General features: G+C 36.9%; 2 protein-coding genes across 2 annotated transcripts in view; one reads left to right on the plus strand and one right to left on the minus strand.

Moving 5' to 3' along the window:
- The window catches only part of ZNF804B (zinc finger protein 804B), a gene marked incomplete at both ends in the record, with an annotated part of 473,269 nt that overhangs the window by 420,520 nt on the left and 35,751 nt on the right, over window positions 1–16,998 (minus strand). The gene's annotated exons all lie outside the window — the stretch shown is intronic.
- On the plus strand, window positions 11,079–11,840 carry TEX47 (testis expressed 47; the record flags this gene model as incomplete). Its single annotated transcript, XM_079711587.1, has 1 exon — window positions 11,079–11,840. One exon carries the CDS (start codon window positions 11,079–11,081, stop codon window positions 11,838–11,840), a length of 762 nt encoding a protein of 253 aa, XP_079567713.1.

Here is a 16,998-nt window from a genome sequence, read left to right on the forward strand (position 1 = left end):
GTCTGGGAAGATCCCACATGCCGCGGAGCGGCTGGGCCCGTGAGCCATGGCCACTGAGCCTGTGCTCCGGAGCCTGTGCTCCGCAAGGGGAGAGGCCACAACAGTGAGAGGCCCGCCTAACCGCAAAAAAAAAAAAAAAAAAAAAAAAAAAAAAAAAAAATGGCTTAACTATAAAGGATGATAGTAAAATTATGCCACTTAAAGCAAAGTAATAAGTCAAATAGAAAACAGCAATCACAACCTAATAACATATTTTTAAAATTTTGCAGAGCATGAGTATGCTTTAGTTTTCCCTGAAAAGATTTTTTTTCTAAAGATCCACTTTTTAAAAGTATAAGTTGTAAGTGTAAAGTTGTCTTCAGTCAAAAAAGCTATTGACTATTTTTTAATTCACAGTTTCTTAAAGGCAAAAATGATAGGTACCAGGCCAGTATTGTTTTTCAATACAATAGAATAATTTTCCTCCTTTTATGAGGCATAGGTCTTAGAGAATGATTTTATAAAAAATGTAAGACTAGCCTGGTTCTTAAGTATATCATTGGAGGCAAATTCTACAACTAAGGATGAGATACTGCAAACAAGTCACACCATTCACCTCCACATCTGGAAACTCATTAAATATCACTTCCCGCAATCCTGTGAGCCTGAATCCATAGTAGGCCTTTAGTCAAGAGTTGAAGTTTAAAAGTATGCTTTCTTTTTACTGTAGTGCAGTCTTATTACTGAAAATTTACACACACACATGAGATAGACATTGAATACGGCTCCATAGTAATTAGGTACAATATTTTGTGGAATAGATAGAAATTTAACCTGTCAGGCAATGACTAAGCCAGACTAGTGCAACAGCAAGTGCAACAAATACTCAAGCTATTTGGCCAAAAGAGTTGAAAATTCTAAGGAGTGGGAGATCCAAATGACCTTAATATTTGACCCTAAAACTTACTATATGATTCTGAGAATTTTGCCTTTATAGTTATGCTTTTAGGCATCTTGTATCGATGGTTGGATTTTTCTGAGTATATCACAACTGAACAAAAGTGGCTTAGCCAATTGAAAATTTAAAAGTTTTACAAGAACACAAAATATTCACATGGAAATCATAATTATTTCTACTAACTAGATCACTGGGTTAGGAGTTTAGACCTTCTAATTATTGCAGCCAATATCTTACAAAATGTAATGCTTAGAACTTCTCGAGGCTAAAAGAGGCACAAAATAATTATTTATCAATATTTCAGCACACAAAGACACACCGAGTCCAGTGTAGTTTTGCCTAGGATCCCTCCTGGGATAAGTATTCATATTGAAATGGTTTTTCTTTGAGGTCAACAGTGGCAATATATGCTGAGAGGTCCCTGTCATAGAAACAAGGAACTAGAGTAACAGATGAGGCATGGACCAGAGAGGCATTCATGCATCTCCAGCAGATGCTAGCACTGAGAAATGATGATGGAGGACCAGATGCCTACACTGCCCCCACTGTCATGTTACTTAAGATCCTGGGAATTTGTCCTCCCAAGTAAAGTAGTCACCCTAGTATACTTTTGTTATCTGTAACTCACTTCAAAAATAAAGTGATTGCTCCTTATAATTACATATATTAAACCAATGATATTTAGTATCCCATGAGGCTCTGAAATGTCCCAAATTGCCAATGTTAGTGGGTGTAGTTTCTGAAGAAATATGGAATTTTCCTGAATTAGAATGAGCAAAAGAGCTTTGAATTCATCATAGGCTGGAAAGGTTGCAGGATGATAAAGGCTTGCTGGCTAAATTAATGAAAATCTATTTAGATGTCTAGGACACAGACAATTTTTAAAAATATTTCACTATGTTGTTTTTACTACATTGCTTCTCTGGTTACATAAAATAAAAATTATGTGGTTCCTTAGACTTGGATTAATAATACTCTTCCTTTAAAAAGAAATGCTTTTAAAAGTTTCATTCTAGCCTAAATCCTCATTATATATATGGAATACAACAATATTTTAGCAGGTATTTCTGACTCTAAAATCATGCCTTTCCAAACATCTCAAATACAATTATTAATACCATTAAACGTGGCACCCATCATATTACTTCCCTGGGTCAAAACACTTAAAGGTTCTCTATTGAACATCACAAAATTCAGATTCCTATAACTATTTTTTGAATAGCTCTAGCACCACTTTACTCATTGAAACATATATCATATTTCCTGAAAAGTACTCTAGTAAGAAATATCACCTCCCTCTTTCAGTATTTCACGTATATGTGTTTTTGTCAACCCTGCTATAAGATAAGCAACTGGAGCGCCATATTATTAATAAGCCTCTTTGTGCCATGTCTTCCTTAACAGTAAGAGGAATTTGTTGTCAGTGGTGCTAAGTTCCCTCCCAACTCCAAACTTTTATTAGTTCACTTTTCTCCACTCCCCACAGCACACTGATCAAAGTTAAACCAAAAGCAAACACCAAAATAGATATTAATTTACTGATGATGTATTCTAGTATATTATATGGACCAGAGTAGATACTTGTACTGAAAATATAAAGATTACTCCAATCATAATTATCTTTGTGTACAGGAAGCAACTTTTCCATTACTCAGAGATTTTTGAAAAACTAAGATTTGTTGTGTTGATGTCACATGACATAAAGCACACAACAAGTGTGTTAGTAAGCCATACATCTTTAGAGCCCACCTATCTGCCAAAGAACCAGAAAGTAAATCTGATAAAGGAGGAAAAGTAAACATAACTCAGAGTTCAGTGTTATTAGCAGTCTCCAACATCTCTGTATAGAAGTGATGATCTTAAAATACTTTCAAAGTGTATAAATGCATTCCATTCTCAGACTCCACCTTCATGGCTGGACACAACAGCAATTTAGAAAAACACAGCATGCTAGTTTTTAACAGAGAAAAACCTAGGATCACTGAAGCATAATTACCCTATAATCTTCCTCCTCTGTAATTCACTATCAAAGTACTTTCATTCTTTATCACCAAATGTTCTGAAGAGTGGTCTACTATTCTACATGGGCTCACTGATCAACTGCAAACTGGTTTCTCTCAGCCATTTTACTGAATCTATTTTTTTAAATCTATTTTTTTAAGCCTCCAGGAAACTTCTAATTGCCAACATTAGAAGGTCACCTGAGTCCTCAAGCTTTTTGACCTCTCTTTAGAATTTTATCACTACCATCCACTTTTAAACCTCTCTCCAATATTGACCTTCAAGGTTCTGTGTTTTCTTTGTTCTCCACCTCTGATGTTTTCCCACTCTTTCATTGGGTCCCATTTGCCCACTTCTTAAAATTAGGTTTACATGGTACTCTTCTCCACCTCCACTGTCTCCTTTCCTTTCAATATCTTACAATCACATTGGTTCCCATGGTTTCAACTCTTCCCTCAACGCAGATGACTATCAAATTTGCATCACAATCCAGACTTCTCTAGTTCTCCAGACTCTAATTGCATTTATACCTGCATGTTTCTATGGCAACTCCCCTTCAACATAATACATACAAACTATTTTTCCTCCAAAATCTGGGCTTTTTCCTCTATCCTCCATCTGTATTTAAAAAAAAAAAAGAACGCAAAAACGTAGACTTCTCTGTTACTGACATTCAAGCCCACAGAGTCATCTTTAAATCCTTGCATGTCTCACCTCCCACATCCAGTTAATTAAGTCATCAATAGCTTGGTGATGACTTGCATATCTTCCTCAATCTCAGCAACTGCTTTAGTTCAGATTCTAACTGTCCAACTGGGCTAAAATCTTTAAAGACCAACCCTTCTCTCAGTAGTATGCCTTAGGCTAGTTATATAAAGATCTCATGTCATGTTAGGTTTTTCTGGACTGAGGCTCCTGCACTGTGTTTTGATAACTGCTCCATCTTTCATCTCTGTGCCTTCTTATCTTGACTCTCAGTCATTAAGCCCAGGCACCCCTTGTTGAACCTGATTCAGGACCTGCCACTTAACAAGTTCTACCCATCAGAAGGCTGTTAAGCTAGCCTCTCCCAGACTCACAAAGAGAACAACATGCACATTACCTTTTATCAAACCATCACCACAGCCTTATTGGGGTATTTTACTGTTAACTTCTTCTTTGGAACAGAACAATAATGTAGACAGGCTTAGAATATTTGGAATATACAAAACAAATATCATCACCAAATTCCACCAGTTTTAACATTTGGCTAGATTTCTCTCTACTCTGGTTTCTATATTTAAAAAAAAATTAGAATCACAGGCTACATATAATTTTGTGTATTATATTATTTACCTCAGAGAATAACCATTTTTCCCTGCATTTAAAATATTCTTCAGAAATGGTTTCAAGGCACCACAGTAAAACATAATTAATACAGCTATTCAATTTTTCCAAGTTCTCTTTTAATTCCTACAATAACCATCTTTACATTAAAATTTTTGTCAATAATTTTCTTTCTTTATGATATGTACCTGGAAAACACATTACTTAGTCAAAGAGTATGAGATTTTTAAGCTTGTAATCCATATCGTCAAATTACTTTCCAGAAAAGTTGGACTAACTTACTTTTTGACTGGCAGAGAGTAGGGGCACTCATTCACCAACTACAGAATTCTTAAAACTGCTCTGGCTACCCCCAGCATCCCTCACCTCTAATTCCTCTGTTCTTCACAGGCAACTTTCTAAACACAGTTACGATTATAGGTGTTCAAAAAATCCGTGATCCCCTCCTACACACAGAGTAAAATTCAAACCTCCGAGCATGGCGTCCGGGTCCTCCAAACACTGGCTGCAACTTCCTTTTTTTCTTCTCTTCCACTTCTCTCCTCTGCTCACCCTCAAGTCTAAACCAGCAGCTCTCCTCCAGGCTACACTTAGAATCACCTAGAGAGGCTTTCACATATATACAGAGTTCCATCCCACACTAATTAAATAAGAACCAGCAGCTGGCTTTTTAAAAAGTTCTCCACCAGGTGATTCTAATAGTCAAGGTTTAAATCACCACAAGCCAGCCCATTCTGCCTTAAAGTGAAATAGAGAGAGCCACTGGGAGAACATGTCAAAAAGGCACATTCTTGGCCCTCACTTTAAGCGTACCAACTCACACCTTTTAGGGCTAGAGACCAGGAATTGGCAATTTAACAAATCTGCAGATTCTGTGGTATGAGAACTACACTTTAGCCAAACCAGACTATTGCCATTTTCTTAATGAAGTGAATGTATGCCCTTTGTCCTTTATGCTTCAAGCTTACAGTTTGTTTGTACCTTCCCTGATCCCCATCTCTGCCCCAATGCCACTCCCTACACACACTCAGACATACAAATCACATCTTTTTTTATGCTCGGCTTTGCTTACTCTTCCAGCCACATTGAACTGTTCTGGCATTTATGTCTTCAGTGTCCATTGTTTATGTCTTTATTATAGTATTTCTTCTCTCCAGCCCTGTATTAAACATAGTTGTGGAGACTTTAAGCTCCACTAAGAGAACTGAATTTTTCATGTGCAGGTACAATATCTGATTCACAAGAATGTCTCCACAGTGTCTGGCATATTTTTCTACAAAGAGTAGACATATGTTAAGTGTTTATGCTAAATAACAAAGCATTTCTAGCCTGCATTCTCCTTGATAAATAATTACCAAACACTGTTCCATAATGCTTTGGCAAAGAGAGACAATGCTGGAGAAGGTAATCTAGTTTTCTTTTTTTATAAGTCTTAAAATATCTAGTGGGGCTTCCCTGGTGGCGCAGTGGTTGGGAGTCCGCCTGCCGATGCAGGGGACGCGGGTTTGTGCCCCGGTCCGGGAGGATCCCACGTGCCGCGGAGCAGCTGGGCCCGTGAGCCATGGCCGCTGGGCCTCCGCGTCCGGAGCCTGTGCTCCGCGGCGGGAGGGGCCGCAGCGGTGAGAGGCCAGCGTACCGCAAAAGAAAAAAAAAAAAAAAAAAAACTAGTGATTTTTGTGATGAAGCTCACTCTGGTTTGCTCTGCTAAATCAAGTATATGTTGTATACTTAATAGTTTATGTGTAACTGAACTATTACAAATCAACTATACTTCAATTAAAAAATAATAATACAAAAAATAGTTTATGTATACGCTTAGTGAAAGGTTCTACCCAAGTTATTAGCCATTTATTTAGGCCATGAATTCTCTTACACTAATTATTTAGATATGTCAAAACACAAAGAAAGATAGCGGATGGGGTTTAGAGTTTTCTGTTTTTCTAGTACACGAGGACAAGTGAAAGGTTAGAGTGGGATCTGATATTCCATGTAGAAATCAAGTTCTGTTAATGCATATCCTGACATTCTAAAGTAATGAATTCAAGAAACATTCACAAAGCCACTCCCCAAATCTGTTTCCCTGAAGGCCATGCCCAAATATGAACTCTCTCATTAAAGTTTCTAAGAAATCCCAGCCACCCTTTCTACCTCAGTGTTTCTAAAGCACTGAACAACATTTGCATGGTATTTATTGTTTTTTCATGGACATCTCACACTCCTACTGGACTCTAAACTCCTAAAATTAGGGATCAGGTGTTTTTCATGTTTGTGTTTCTTACAGTGCCTATGATATTACCTGGCATATCAAAGGTGTAGATAAATCTGAAATGAATGGGAAGTTAAAGACAGTACATCAATTTTATTGGATCGCAGGTATAATGTAGGAATTTTCCTTTCAATTTACTTTCTCCAAACCATATGCTATCCTCCATTTCCAGAAGAATTGTCATGTCATAGAGGAGCAAAGAATGACCCTGTGATCATGAATAGACAGAGGGAAAAATTCATCTTCTCCTTACCCTCAGGAGACAGAGTAGGGATTTTGTTGAGAGCATTTTTGAATTGTGTGCAAGGTACCTATGCACCCCCAATAACTTTAGTTTCCTCTATTATAAATTGTTGGCAAAATTTCTATGTACCTTATAGGCTTGTTGTAAAGATTAATAAGTGTAAAAACATCTAGTAGAAGATGCATGGTCAATAATCAATTAATGGTATTTAATCTTTTTAATCTGTTCCTTCTGCCTTACAAAGACAAAAGGACACTGGGGGGTTGTTTTTTCAGAAACATTTGGCTCCAGATAATAAAACCAGAGTGTAAAGTATATAGTGAATATTAAGGTGCACAGCTTGAACTGAAATACAAATATATGTTGTGTGTTTATGTGAGATAAGTTGGATAACAACAATGGATAGATAGAATAATTGAAAGAGGACTCCTCAGTATAATAAATGTCAGTTCAGGTTCTGCCACTTTTTAGTTGTTTGAACTTGGGTATCTACTCTAAACAGATCTCTCTGGGAGGAGAAACACTGAAGTCTTTTCATCCCATTGGATAGATAGAAGAGTTCTTCCGCTTGAGTCACCACATGACGGCAAATAGCTGACCCTTAATAGATGAAACACAAGGACTGTGGCATCTGGAAACTCAAATGCTAAGTGTCCATTAAAAGGAGAGTCTACAATTATAATTACATATACCAATCAATCAAAAACAGACCAAACTGTGTTTTTTCTATTCCTATCTGCTCAAAATTTTTCTCTTGACACTTAAAAATATGACTGATGAAAGGCAAGGAAACAAGGTTAGTTGCCTTTAAATGTTTCAGATCACCATGTGACAGTGAAACTAAAATTTGGAAGAAGCCCCCCAGTAATTAAAAATGCATCAAGAAACGGAAAAATACACTGGGAAAATGTAGACCAAACTATTATCTATGGTGGTAAAAACCGTTGTTTCTAAATGTTTTAGGTCGAACCATACAAAATTGTCAACATCAGTTTCTTATATGTTTTAAGCCAACACCAAAAAAGAGATTATCACTCTATTGAAGAAGGGATGGTTTAGTGATATTTAATGTGGTTTACATGGGAAATTATAATGATGAAAGATTATCATTTTTCTATCAGGTTTATATTGGAAGAACAAAGATATATGAAAGAAAAGGAAAACACAAAGCCCACATGGGGTGAAAAATCACAATTGAGCTCCTTTTCATGGGGCAAAAAAAGTAGAAAAGTTGTGTTTTATTTAAGAATGGTGTCATGAAGAGGAAGAATCTTAACTATGTATAAAAGGTTAATTTAAGTTTGTGTGTTCAAAAGGAGCTTCTGGGTAGCAATGGCCTATAAATTCTCCCACTGACATTGATCAATGCCAGTGTTAAGTAATAAACCCTGCAGTTGCATGTCCCCATTTTCTCTGTTATAATCCATAATTGTGGATTGCAAGTAAGTGCCAGAAATCACTCTGATCTGGTAAAAGCAGAAGCTCCCTCTCCCAGAATTCTATGGAAGGTAAATAAACAAGAAAGACTTCGTAAAATTAGTATCTTCTGAAGTTTATGAAGCAGATGTATCATAAGGTCTTACAGTTTCATACTCTTGGCTGAATAGGTGAGGTGGAAAAGACTAGAAAACAGTGAGGGTAGAAGACTCCAACTATAATCTAAATAAAGAACTAGGATTATGAAGGAGGCAGTGGTAATCAAGACACATTTCAAAGTGAGTAAAAGGACTTAGCAACAGAATAAAGTTGGGAGGTAACTTTTAGGAAACATGAAAAGACAAGACCAAGGATGTTGGCCTAGGAGATGAGAGAAAAATGTGAAATGAGTCACAAATTGGGATATTTGTAAAGGAAAATATAAAGAAAACAATAGTTACAATGTTGGCATTTTTTAATTTGAAAGGGTAGAGGTACTTTCAAGGAGAAGAGTTGTAAATAAGATGACAAGTTGGAGTCTTCTGTACAGAAAAAAAATACTGGAATGGGAACTCAGTTTTTTTTCTTCTTTGTCAACCCCAGCAAATCAGTTGAATCTGTCTTGAGCCTTAGATTGAGAAACAGTCCAAGTCTACAGCTGGACTCAGCAGGAAAGACTCCATGGTCAATCAGCAATGTCAATCATTCTATCTGTAGAAAAGCATGGTATCAAGGGCCACCCACCTGACCTCACAAAACAGAAACATAGATGGTGCTAAGCAAATTGGCCAAGGAGATAAAGTGACTCAGAGGAGCTGTGTGATGATAACAGAGCCTCAGCTTTGCCCAGAGGTGGGTGTGAGAAGGAATTGGGCTTGACCACAAATCAAGATTTGGGGAGAAATTCAGAAAAGTACAGACTCATAGAAACCAAGGGAGTGGAGATGGCTATAAAGGAGGCTGTCAACATAATTACACTCTGCAAAGCAGTAGGAATGAGGGTGAGAATGATCTCTAGACTGGGCAATGATAAGTTTCTATGCACCCTGGGAAAGACTGTATTGTTTCAGGGGGTGACGAAGTGAACCACAGTGAGGAATTATAGCCAATTTTTATGTACCACACAATTAAGGAATATCAAATCACCTCTTAGCCTCCACTTTCTGGGACAATTTATCACCGCATATTATTAAACCCAGATCATTAGTTTGGATAACACAAACCTTTGGGGGGAGGAGGAAACATATTCTAAGGTTTAATTTTTTTAATTGAATAAGGGTGTTTTCTAACCTTGTTTTAAAATTGTGGTTTAGGGCTCATGTGAATGCAATTTTAAGATATATTGTTAATTTTTATTCTAAAAAGTAACTTAAGGGACTTCCCTGGTGGTCCAGTGGTTAATACTTAGCGCTTCCAATGCAAGGGGTGCAGGTTCATCCCTGGTCAGGGAACTATGATCCCACATTCCGTGTGGTGTGGCCAAAAAGAAAAATTAATTAAAAAATAAAATAAAAAGTAACTTAAATTTACATTAAATTAAGAAAACTAAACCCTATAGAAGAACGTTTTTATAACAGTCACCATTACACAGAAACTGGTATGTGTTCTTTTAGTCTTTAATTAGTGCATAAATACCTCTTTACCCTCAGTAGACAGTTAGGGAGGTTGTCGAGAGCACATTTGAATTGTGTGCAAGGTACACAGCTAATCCATACTTTGGTTTCCTCTTCTATAAATTGTGGACGAAAAGAAAAAAGAAAAGAATATGTCTAGGAAGATATCCAGGTCCACCAGTTATCAGAGTTGCCACTGCGCTCTGGCCCTTTAACAGCACCAACATTCTGATTCGCCCGGGCACTATGGAAACCAGAATAGAATACGGGACAGCTGAGAGCACCCAAGACACTGGCAGTTGGAAGAGCGATGGAGGACAAGCAGGACCTCGAGGACAGGTTAAAAGGAAGAAGCACTTGAAAAAAGAAAGAAATGTTAAGTTGACCTGCAGGGAAGAAGAAGAAGGAGAAGACTAAGTTAAAAGTAACAGAATTTTTCATCTGACCCCTACAGCAACAACCCAAAAAAACAAACAAACAAAAAAAAAAAAACAAAAGGAAAGAAAGAAAAAAGAGCCATTTCTGAGGTTTACTGATAGGAGTTAAATAAAAAAGAACCAAAACTAGTTACTTCAAAAGTTTACTGTAATTATCCAAGCAATACTATTAACTTTTAGAGTACTGAGTAAAGGTAAAATAAGTCAATTAGTAGTTGAGAGATCCCCAGATTTTTAAAAAATTTATTGACCAGTTAAATTTATAAAAGAAATTGGGGAATTATCATAAAAATACCTTTTTAAGAAAAATTTGACCAAAAAAGGACAATCTGCATTCATCATTACATAAATGAAAAGAAATTTTAATGTAATATCAACGCTACTGTCAGTGAGTATCAGCAGATACATTCCTCTTTGTGTGTGTGTTGGTGTGTGTATGATTCAAGGATGGGCACTGAGAAAAAAATATCCTATAAATCAAAAAAGAAAATAATAATGTAAACAACAACATAACGAACTTATTCTAGAGTAAGTTCTATCTTCTCCCTACCCCCCAGTTTACTGGAGAGTTTTTTTCCCTAGGATGTGAGTGTTAGTTATTTCATTGTAAACTTTAAAACAAAACTCTATAATTTGATTCTTGTTTCAACATTCTCTTTAATTTCAAAGGCATTGTTTATTGATAACACTGGAAAGCATTTGATCAACTGAGTAAACTTTTTTTTTTTTTTTTTGCCTGAAGAAACAAAGAGTTCATCACTGAAGAGGCAGCCTGATAATGTAAATATTGTAATAATTTGAAAACTGGAATCATCTAGAAGAATAAATAGGACTCATCATGTCCTTCTCAGCCCGTACCCAAAAGACCAACAAAAAGAATGTTCCACTGGAATGTCTTCTAATGCCACAAGTTCCACGTAGTAATTACTTGCATTTTCAGGAAGAAAAGCAAAAACTACAACTAAAGAAATTCCTTCTTCATAGGATGTTCCTAGTGGCCAGGGTAACAGCAAACATAGAAAAAAAAGATATTGCTGAATACTATGAACAATTGTTTCAGTCAATTTTGAAACGTCACCTAGGAGAAGCAGTGACAGGATTATTGCTCATATATCCTAATTCCATTGTGCATATCCTGGAGTCCTCCAATGGTACTCTTTACCAAATTCTTTTGGATTATCTTAGCCATGAAAAGGATGAAACAGAATTTTTTATCCAAGGAATGAAAATTATAGTCACATCCCACAATATACCAACAAGGTTCTTTATGCAATGGCATGTTTCAGTAATAAAAGCGCCAGTTATGTATCTTGATGATGTGACACAGTCACTGTCCCTACAAGAGGTCATGACAGAATTTCTCATCCAAACCCATAAACTAGCACTCCATCTTTTTAAGACTGTGAAAGTGGGCACTAAAGGACCAGGTGATAATTTGCACCAAGTTGCACCCGAATTACTCCTTCCAGAACAAATAATAAAGTACGTATGCAATTCTGCAGAATTAATGGACCCAGAAACTTTCATAAACATGTATAATAAACCCATACATGTCACCTTGGATTCTGAGGTGGTATGGCCCACTCCTTCCCGCTTCTAGGATGAAGAGAGATGATGTGGTCAGTGTAGTCAAATCTCTTAAGGAATGTATGCTACTTAAATAAAAGGAAAATATTTCTAAAGTTACTTTTCTCTTTAAAAAAGGAAAGAAACAACACAGCAATCTACACAAAGGTAATAGACTAATCTTTACAGAGTATGTTGAGTTAAACTTGAAAATTTATCTGTTCTAATATTAAGATCAACACATTATTTTCAATAATGAAGGGGTTTAATAAGGTCATAATAAGTTCTCAAGGTTAACATCATTTTGATGAAATGACTTAATTTTTAATGAAAAGTAGAGATGCAAAAGGATAAACACTTGATTCAGATTCTCATTCATTCTTTCAACCATCAATGAGCAGCTGTCACCACGCAGTATTATGTTCTGAGAGTACAAAATTTGGGGGAAATATACAATGCTTGAGTTGCTTGCAGCCTAAGCTTGGAGGCAAATATGTGTAAGAGTAAATATGATGTATAATATGATGTATGATATGATCATTATTATAGTCGCAATATGCAGGAAAGACTGTAAGAGCAAAGTGAGGGAGTAATCTCACTATGTATGGTCCCTGAAATCAGAAAACAAAACCTAAACTTTGAAAGTAGTACCAAGGTTCACATATTCTGGATGATATAATCAAGAATACTGAGGCCATTATAAAGCTAAAGAACACAATAGCTTTTTGAAATGACTAGAAAATACACTGTCAGAAAGCACTGCAATTGTATTCTTTCATGCAAAGTCATTTATTGAGCACCCTTCACAGGACAGACACTTGCCAAATGACAGGGATATGTCAGGGTCCAGAGAAGACATGATCCCTCCTCACTTGGGAAACCTACTTCTAAATGAGTCTATGTAAGATAAACAAACTGGTTATTTTTTTCAATTTAATTCCTAGAAAGCAATTAATTATACGCAATTTCTATATGACCTATTTCAAGTTGGTCTCTCCCTTCCTTTACCCAAGATTAATGCTTTTTTCGCACTATTTAAATTTTTCTAGTTTGTTCAAGCAATTAAGCACCATTAATGTTTTACTACTTCAATGATATTTATGCAAAATTCCTTCAATATCCTATGAAATCAACTTTGGATTGAATAGAAGAAATACTGTTATATCATTTTAACTTCATTTCTCATTGCTTATTTGATTTTCAGTCTCTTTGGGGGGGGAAGCCATCTCAGTATGCACCTCAAATTTGTCATATGTAGATAATATCATAATTTGTTCCATATCAGAATCAAATTTCAGGGAAGACCATTCCTATTTTTTAATTTAGTAATATAGTTTTAGAAAAAGAATGACATTTTTCACTTTAAGCTGACTTGAAGTTCCATTCATTTAAATTTAGTAACATAAAGGATATTTTAGAGAAAATTAAAATTCTTCCAATTAAGAAAGAGTATATACTTTACAAACATTTTATCAGTTTGATAAATATCAAACGCTAATATTCAGCAATGTGTTATTTACTCTTTGAACTGTGAAAAGGCACCCATTGATAGTAAATGTTTAGTGACAAAGTGAGTGGAGTTGAGTTAATGCTTTCCAGGCCACCAAAAAAAAGAAAAAAAAAGAAGAGGAGGAAATAAATAGGAAGGAAGCAAAAAAGAAAGAGAAAGAGAGTAAGCCTCAGTCAGTCTTTGAATGTATGTGAGGAAGAGGTTTGGGAGGGCAGATGAGCATATTTAAGAGAACAGAGACAAGCAAAAGCAGGAAGGAGAAAATGAACGAAAAACGTTTATTGGACCAGATGGATTCCATTTAATGGGGTAAATTTTGTTTAGGAACAATATTTTCTAAAGTTAAAATGAACAGAAGTAGTTTACAAGTAAAACTACATATTTGAGTATATAAAAGTACAGCACATTATATTCTCCAAAAATGGCCACTGCAATATATCCCATCCCACATGCTCTTCTTACAACGTGACCTCAACACACCTCCCATCACATGGTGGGTTCTAAATACCCTCCCCTTGAAATCAGGCAGACTTTTCTTTGTGACTGCCTAGATGAACACTACAACAGAAGTGATCCAATGTGACCTCCAAGGTCATAAAAATGCCTTGCACTTTGCCTTGATCACTTGAATGGAACCTAGACAATGTGCTATGAGCAATCCAAGCAGGTTTCCTGATGACACCCCCAGCTGAAGTCCCAGGCAACAGCCAGTATCACCACTAGACATGTGACTGAGTGAACCTTCAGGTGACTCCAGGCTCTAGCCTCCCAGCCAACCCTGGATTTCAAGCCAGACCACCTGACACCATGTGGAGGAGGAGTACAGTACAGATAAGCTGTTCCCACTGAGCCCTGCCTAAACTGCAGATCTGTGAACAGCAAAAATTATGGTTGTTGATTCAAGCTACTAAGTTTTGGGTCAATGTTCATGCAGCAGTCTGGAACACTAATATATAACAAGAATAATTTTGTATGTACATTTTATTGATATATGTACATATCATTTATTTATCCATTCATCTATGCAACTAATATTTTCTAAATACTACCAGTAAATATTTACCAGGGCACCAAGCACTGTGGTAGTCACTGGATATACAAGCAGAAGTAAGAAGTGTGCCCTCCACGCTGCCTGGCATAGAACTTCTATTGGTCTATAATACTTTCTGGTGTGAAAAATACTGATAGAAAATTAATTCATTGGCCAAAGAAAAACATAAAAAAACCTCAGTCATTTTTGGAAGAAGTTATAGAAAATATCTAAATGAAAACACTGATTTACTTAGCAGACTGTTACTTTACATTTAAAGGATTCCTGAAGCATGAATTGTGCAAATAATTGGAAAATAAGCACAAAGTAAGCATAAAGAAACTACTTATTTATTTATTTATTTAAACGACACTCTAGAATGAGTTTATTCAAATGCAAGTAGTCACCTTAGGAGAGTTTATATTTACTTCAGTGGCAGCATCATTGCTAAAAACATTTTGTGACTCATTAATGGCAGATAAATTAAGGAGATTTATAAATCAAAGGGAGTTAAAATATTTTAGTTACATCTAGTTTTCTGAACCTCAAATAATATATATTGCAATTTGATTGGTGACCTTAATATTCAAACTTCATTCATAGAAATGTTTATTTTTAAATATTGTACTCACTCTCAAAGGAAGATCTGCTGTCACTGAACGTATTAAAGGAGTGTGACACTTCCTCTAAGGGGAAATACAGATATGTTTCCAGTAACAGCTGCATTATTAAGAGTCCTACAGAGCTCACCAATATCACATCTTTAAAGGGGACAACACTCATTTAGCTGTGTCTGTTTTGGTATATAGATAAAATGCAGAAATACTATATTCACACCTTACAAATGTAATTTAATTTGATCAAGTCCAAAAATGTGACTCAAATGTTAGGAAGCCTCAAAAGGTAATTCTCACCCCAGTGAGGGTTATAGTTTTCTTACAATGAAACTTTACATAAAACCAGAGCACATGGGCTTCCCTGGTGGCGCAGTGGTTGAGAGTCTGCCTGCCGATGCAGGGGGCACAGGTTCGTGCCCTGGTCCAGGAGGATCCCACATGCCGCAGAGCAGCTAGGCCCGTGACCCATGGCCGCTGAGCCTGCGCGTCCGGAGCCTGTGCTCCGCCACGGGAGAGGCCACAACAATGAGAGGCCTGCGTACCGCAAAAAAGTAAAAACCAGTTTTTATAGTTTTATAGTTTTCTTGAAGGACAACTGAAATAATGTTATTTGGAGGGAAAAACCCTCCTGGGGTGAATTTTAAAATTTGTACTGTCCTCATTTTTTTTTTTTTTTTTTTTTTTTTTTTTTTTTTGCGGTACGCAGGCCTCTCACTGTTGTGGCCTCTCCCATTGCGGAGCACAGGCTCCGGATGCGCAGGCTCAGCGGCCATGGCTCACGGGCCCAGCCGCTCCGCGGCATGTGGGATCTTCCCGGACCGGGGCACGAACCCGTGTGCCCTGCATCGGCAGGCGGACTCTCAACCACTGCGCCACCAGGGAAGCCCTACTGTCTTCATTTTAATTAAAGAAGCATCTGAATTCCTTCCTGGAGAATTACTGCTTAGTACAAACAGATTCTTACATTTAGTGACTTTATGATAACTTTAGCACGACAAAACAGCATTTCAATTCAGTGAAACCTATCTCTAGCACAGAATTCCCCCAGCTTCCGTGAGGAAGTGGAAATGGGACAGCTTAACAACAACTGAATATAGCAAGTACTTTTAGAATATTTCATGTTGTTAGTAAGTGTCTTAATGTAGAATTAGAGTTCTCCCCCTTGTGGTCGATTATGTAAATTTCCAGATTACCTGCTGATACGATTTACACAATAAATACAGAGCATAGTTTTTAAGAAAATATAAAGAGAAGCCCCAAAGGTACCTGTCAAATGTCTGTTCTACCTGCCTGCCCCCTCAGCCGCACTGTTTTGCAGAAAAAGACATTAAGTGCTTTGCCAACAGTAAAAGCAAGAGGTGGTAATACTAGTCCCCTATTTCCACTTCATCACTTTAAATAGTTAACTGTAGTCATGGTTAGGGGTCTGGATTTAACTCTAAGTGCTCTCTTCACTACTACACCAAACACCTTCTGTGCTCCAGTCCTCACATAATGCCTTTTCAAGACACCCGACTGGATTTCCACAGGCACCTCCATCTGCAAGAGTCCTGGATAGAACGAATCATTCCTTGCCTCTACTATCCCTTTAATCTGCTCCCCCACCTGCACTCCCTGTTGCTGTAAAATGGACCACTCTCCACACAGTCGCCAAGTCAGAACTTGAACGTTGTCCTAATTTCCTTTTTATTTCACTGACAGCCAATCAATCCAAGCCCCACGCATTTTCCACAGTAAGTGTTTCTAGTGTCTGGTCTTGTTTTTGTGCCATTCTTAGGGATCTCCCTCACTCTAGTCTTCTCTTCCGCCTCTCTGTCTTTCTAGTCTATGTAATATTTCTATCAAAGTTAAAGGCAGTATAGCAAAAGATGTAAGAGAGCCACCTATGGTATCAAATTGCTGTATTGAAACCTGGTTCTGAAAGTTTGTAGAGCTGTAATTTGTTTCTTTACCCTTCTGCACCTCAGTTTCCTCATCTACAAAATGAGTGTGATTAACAGTATCTACATTATAAGACTGGTTATGGACACTGCAT

The sequence above is a fragment of the Hyperoodon ampullatus genome, assembly GCF_949752795.1.
Source record: "Hyperoodon ampullatus genome assembly, chromosome: 9".
Classification (NCBI taxonomy): Eukaryota; Metazoa; Chordata; class Mammalia; order Artiodactyla; family Ziphiidae; genus Hyperoodon; species Hyperoodon ampullatus.